The sequence below is a fragment of the Aegilops tauschii genome, chromosome 2 (genome assembly GCF_002575655.3).
Source record: "Aegilops tauschii subsp. strangulata cultivar AL8/78 chromosome 2, Aet v6.0, whole genome shotgun sequence".
NCBI lineage: Eukaryota > Viridiplantae > Streptophyta > Magnoliopsida > Poales > Poaceae > Aegilops > Aegilops tauschii.
The window spans coordinates 416,020,404-416,026,403 of record NC_053036.3 but is presented as its reverse complement, the minus strand read 5'-3'; the positions used below and the strand labels follow the sequence as shown (position 1 = coordinate 416,026,403).

The following is a 6,000-nucleotide window of genomic DNA, read 5'->3' as shown; positions in this document are numbered from 1 at the left end:
AGGTCCGCCACCCAGGCTCAAAGGGATCATAAGATTATTCATGCTAGAAACTTCTGTGTGCAGCCACAAGCTATTATGGGCTCTAGCATAGCTGAGTAGGTTACAGGATCTCTTGAAGAGGTGGACTAGCAGATGTAGGGGAAAGTAGGTGTACCGGTCCATCCAGAGTAGAGAGTGATTGTTTCTGAAAGATTGTGTCTCGGTCATCCGTTTCTCAAACAACATGCAGTGCGAGAATCAAGCGGAGGCGATCGAGTCTTGTGGGGAAAAGTGCACAAACCTCTGCAGAGTGTACAAACTAATCATGATTAGCCGTGTCCCCGGTTATGGACAACTTGAGTATCTAGTACCTGGATTATCATTTGAATCTCATCACCGTGATACTTATAATTAATTTTGTTGGGTTAATGATGTTACTTAATTGGGATTGAGTTGGAGGTACCTTCTCAATGTTTCAACCACCATGATAGTTAAATAAAATTTATTCCTTTGCAGTAGGATAAAATTGGCTTTTCGCAAAACTGTAACCATAGAGCCTTTCCACCAGCCATATATGCATATAGTATAGCATTATCATTGTTCATTGCTCTCTTTGTGTTGCTTTGCCAGCATATTCTATGTGCTGACCCGTTTTCGGGCTGCAACGTTTCATGTTGCAGACTTTTCAGACGACGAGTAAGGTGCCTTAGGTCGTGGTCTTATACTCAGTGATGCCGCTGGAGTTGATGGACTCACTTATCTTCCAAGTCTTCCGCTGTTATCGTTATTAGATGGCCTTAAGCCATGTTTATTACACTTAATCTCTTCGGAGATATTCGATGTAATAAGTGTGTGATTGCTACTCTATTATAAATCCTCCATTTGTACTGTGCGTGTCAGCATTACTGATCCAGGGATGACACTGGTGCACAGCAGCACAGGCCATTTGAGGTCTGGTCGCTACAGCACACTAGCACAAGCAACACTCAAGCAGATGAAACAGCCGTCGATACCGAAGTGAATGATGAAACCGATGACGAAGCACAAGGGGATGAAGATGGTGGGCAATCAGAAATCATAGTACCTCAGCCACCGTATCTTGGGCAGAGATTTGATTCGTTTGAAGATGCAAAGGAATTCTACCAGACATATGCAAAGTTCCATGGGTTTGCGGTCAACACCGAATACCATAGGAAAATTAAAAGAACTAACGAGTACAGCAGAGGTGAGATGAGGTGCTACAAGGCATGAAGAAACAAGAAGGGCAAAGGTGATGCGCCTGTCGTTCCGGAACGAAAGAGAGGTATCATTGTCAAGACGGAATGCCCTGTCCGGTGTAAGCTGAACGTAGATGGAGCACAGTGGGTGGTCACTGAATATTTTGACGAGCACAACCACGAGCTAATAAAGAAGTTTGACCTGGTAAAATTTCTGACCGCCCACAGAGGATTCACCCCCCTCGAGAAGAAATTCATAAAGCTGCTACATGATTGTAACTTCGGTCCATCAAGAATGGTGCAGATACTCTCCCTCATCCACATCAAAAAGGGGTCTCTGAGTAGCATGCCCTACATACCAGCAGACGTCACAAACCTAAAGGCAAAGTACCGTAGAGAAAGGAAGTTGGCTGGCATAGAAGCCACGATAGCCTACTTCGATGAGAAAGCGAAAGAAGATCCAGATTTCTTCTACAGGATAAGATTAGACGATGAGGACCGTGTCAGGAACATGTATTGGGTGGATGGTGCTGCAAGAAGAGCCTACAAACATTTCCGAGACTGCATTTCATTCGACGCAACATATCTCACTAATATGTACAAGATGCCATGCGCTCCATTCATAGGAATAAATAACCACAATCAGTCATTGCAGTTCGGATGCGGGCTCGTTCGGAACGAAGACATGGATGGGTACACTTGGCTATTCAAGACCTTCTTGGAGTGCATGGTTGGACTTGCTCCGATGAACATAATAACAGACCAGGATTTTAGCATGCGTGCAGGCATAGAGGAGGTCTTTCCATTGGCAGTGCACAGGCACTGTAGGTGGCACATTATAAAGAAGGCTGAGGAGACGCTAGGACCGTTCTTTGCTGACCGTCCAGAGCTGCACAAGGCATTCGAGCTGTGCGTGGACCACAGCTTGACGGTGGAGGAGTTTGAAAGGAGCTGGATGGCTATGATTGAAACATATCAAGTCCAAGACCACGAGACGCTTGCTAGCTTGTGGGAAAAGCGAATGTACTAGGTGTCGGCCTACTACTTGCAGTGCTTCTTCCCGTTTCTGCAGACTACACAGCGCAGTGAGGGGTTCAATGCTGTTTTGAAGCGGTACGTGAGCCCTGGCAACTCATTGCTACAGTTTGCCAAGCAGTACACCGCTTTGCAACAAAAAATACTGGGATCCGACCTACAGCAAGAAACAAACACCGCGCTCAAGCAGCCAAAATTGGTAACGTATTTACCAATGGAGAGGCAGATGAGCAAGATATACACCAACAAGATTTTTAACAAGTAAGTCAGTTGTGTTACAAACTTATTTGCACAATCATGAAGGTAGTAGGTGCCATGTAGAATGCAATGCAGTTGAAATGCTTATTTGAAAATGATGATTTTTTTTGAAAAGTAGCCATTGAGTACAGAGTAACCATGATATGTAGTTGCCATGTTTAATGAACTACAGTTTGCCATGTTTAATGAACTTAAATTGCCATGTTTACTCAACTGCAGTTGCCATGTTTGCTCAACTGCAGTTGCCATGTTTGATGAACTGCAGTTGCCATGTTTGCTCAACTGCAGTTGCCATGTTTAATGAACTGTACTTCCACTGGCCATGATGGTGTGGAGTGCAAATGCCAAATGAAGTTGTTATGTAGTTGCCATGTGTAATGAACTGCAATTGCCATGTTTAATGAACTGCAGTTGCCATGTTTACTCAACTGCAGTTGCCATGTTTACTCAACTGCAGTTGCCATGTTTACTCAACTGCAGTTGCCATGTTTGAACGAATTGTAATTCCATTGGCCACAACAACAAAAGGTGCTACAAAAAATTTCACACAAGAGTTTAACAAAACCACACAAAACTTGCAGATTCCAGGAAGAAATAAAGCGTGACAGCATGTACATGGCTTTCCAGGTGGACGAACATACGTTCAAGGTGTGTTCTATACTGGGCATGTCGGATTCAGAATCTGAAGACCCGAACAAGGGAAGGAACTACTTTGTGAAGGCATCGATAAGCGAAAGCGAATACTACTGCCAATGCTGCAAATTCGAACGGGGCGGGATTGTGTGATGTCACATACTAAAAGTAATGGACATGAACGCGGTGACACGAATGCCCCGACATTTCATAAGGCAGCGATGGACTTGGGATGCTGATGACGCATTGGTGCCGCAAACATCAAACGCAGTTTTGGCTATGCATGACGAGAGACCAGAGTCAACCATGGAAGCCGTGAGGCACGTTGTGTCGACAAAGAACTATGCTGAACTAATTGATGAAGCGTGCAAGAGTGATGAGATAGTGAGGGTCGCAGAAAAACACAGGAAGGCCCTCAAAAGAGAGCTTGATGAGATTAAGAAGAGGAAAGCTGAGGAAGCCTTACACATGTTCCCCCAGACATCAAGTGTGCCTTCATCCACGGGGCCATCATCTGAAAACTCGGAGGTAGGATCTGGAACAGCAAGCACACAAACCCAAGTTAGGAACCCGCCCCGTTCCATCACAAAAGGGCATCCAAAAGAGATAAGATACAAATCGGGATTGGAGATTCAAGCAAAACATAAGAAACCAAAGAAAGGGACGGTCAATCTGTAAGCAACATTGGAGCACTGTGACTTGGTCCATGGTGACATTTTTTGTAATCTAGATGTTCTAAATTTTGTAAAAATTGGAGAATGACTCTTCAGGGGCATCAGAATTTGAAGCAAAATGCCATGAATGAATAACTGCAGTTGCCACGTGTATGGTACTGAATTTGCCATGTTACTTGAACTGAATCTGCCATGCAATTTCTACTAAATCTGCCATACCATTTCTACTGAATCTGCCATGCCATTTCTACTGAATTTGCCATGTTATTTGTACTGAATCTTCCATGTTAGTTGTACTGAATATGCCATGTTAGTTGTACTGACTCTTCATCGTGTAGATTTCCATGTTCAGTCAGCGCATTTTAGTCACACATATTGTATTGTGGTGCAAACTATGGGAAACAAGTTGAAACGGTCTCGTGCAGCAACCGCACAGGTTACGGCTGCATGATCAAACTACCATGCTAGCCGGTATAGTTAGCAATGAAAAAAAAGAACCAAACAGACAAATGAAGAAGGACGATAACTTTCACTAACCGTGTCTGATGAACTACATTTGCCATGTTTTCAAACATCATAGACGCAGTCAAGACACCAAACTGGTACTACCAACGATGAACGCATAATAATACTGAAAAACATAAACGTATCTGCTGTCACACCTAAAAAATAGGTTCATATCCACACATATATTACAGAAAATATTCAAATGTCGCTCACACACCACCACTACATACTAGGCTACGCTGAGATGCAGCCATAACATAGTACACGGACATAGTTTTGAAAGAACAAAGGTAATACCTTACATTCCTCGGAAACACAATGCAAGGTAGGCCTTCGGTATGGAGCACCACATGATCACTTGTACTTTTTGGCGGCTTTCTTGACAGCTTCCTCTATGAACTCACGTGCGTTGGACCGCGTGTTGAAATCTTCATTCATCAACCAGTTCCATGTGTAAATTTTGCGGAGCTCGACGACCATTGCAACTGTGACGACAGGAACCCGTCGACCTTCCCACTTTGCAAGGTATTCCAACGTGTGAAAGCTGCAGTCGTGCCTAAACAAGAAAAGAATCAGGTTAACTCACAAGAACATAGAGAAAAATCATAAACTTCAATTCAGAGGTGACAAAGAGAGGGTAAGCATTGGTTTGGAGGACACATGAAGAAAAGATGGGAAAATACCGGTTTCCTTGCTTCGTAGTGGCCACGTACTAATTTGGAAAATGTCTGATCTGGACCTTTGAGTTTTCATAGTGACGGTTCCATGTCTCTTTGAGGTTGTTGATGAAGTATTCAGCATGCGTAGTAAGGTCTGCATCAGCTTCTGAACGCATTGAATCAAGCACCTCAAAACGTTGGTTCTTCAGGTCAAGGCAGATCGCGTAGTGGTGACCACACTTGTCATGTGGGTCGTGTGGTGCATGCTCCTGGAACATGGGGAACAAGACCTGCAAACAAAAATGAAGGAAAGAAGAAGCAGAGTTCACATTAAGAACAGAAATGATGTAGTTGGGAAAATGACATGTGAAGATATCACCGGTTACACTAACAAGCGCATGAGTGACATAAAAGCATCAAGGGTCCAAGAAAAGTAGACCAACGTATAATGTTTAGTTACAGTGGGTAATTAAAAGAAGTTGCCGTCCATGTATGAACAAAGTTGCCATGTATTTTAGTTTGAAGTTGCCACATAGGTTGTATTAAGAAAGCAAATCAGAAGTCATTTTACACGGCAGCTGTTGCCACATGAAACAGCTGTCACAAAACAGGGTGTAGCCCACATCTGAAGCATAGCTACTGGCAAAAAATAACATGGGAGGAAAAAATGTGCAAAAAAGGAAGGAGTGCTCACACATTTCTTCATTGTGAGCTTGAAATCACCATGCGCAGCAAAATGCTTCCTCAGGATTTTGTGGTGGAAGTCACCATCCCATATTTTGCACGTCACAGTGTACTGCATGATTGTTTTGTCGGGAGACATATCCATATGCCTGTTGATGAAGTCAATCCCACATGCAACTACATTCTTCGACATTTTACCGAGTGGCCTCACAGACTCGGCAAGATCACCCAGGTCAACGTATGTCGCATCACATTGTATGATCTTGGTTCTGTCCAAACATGAGTTGTATGAAAATGATATAACATGAAAGAATCATGTCTACTAAGTAAAAAAAGAAATAAAACGTAAACGGA

The 6,000-nt window shown here is 43.3% G+C and overlaps 1 protein-coding gene across 1 annotated transcript; it reads left to right on the top strand.

Moving 5' to 3' along the window:
- The first annotated feature begins 1,491 nt into the window (after positions 1-1,491).
- Positions 1,492-3,275, top strand: LOC109744813 (protein FAR1-RELATED SEQUENCE 5-like). Its single transcript, XM_020303951.1, has 3 exons — positions 1,492-2,175; positions 2,269-2,492; positions 3,071-3,275. Exons 1-3 carry the CDS (start codon positions 1,492-1,494, stop codon positions 3,273-3,275), a joined length of 1,113 nt encoding a protein of 370 aa, XP_020159540.1.
- The last annotated feature ends 2,725 nt before the right edge of the window (positions 3,276-6,000 follow it).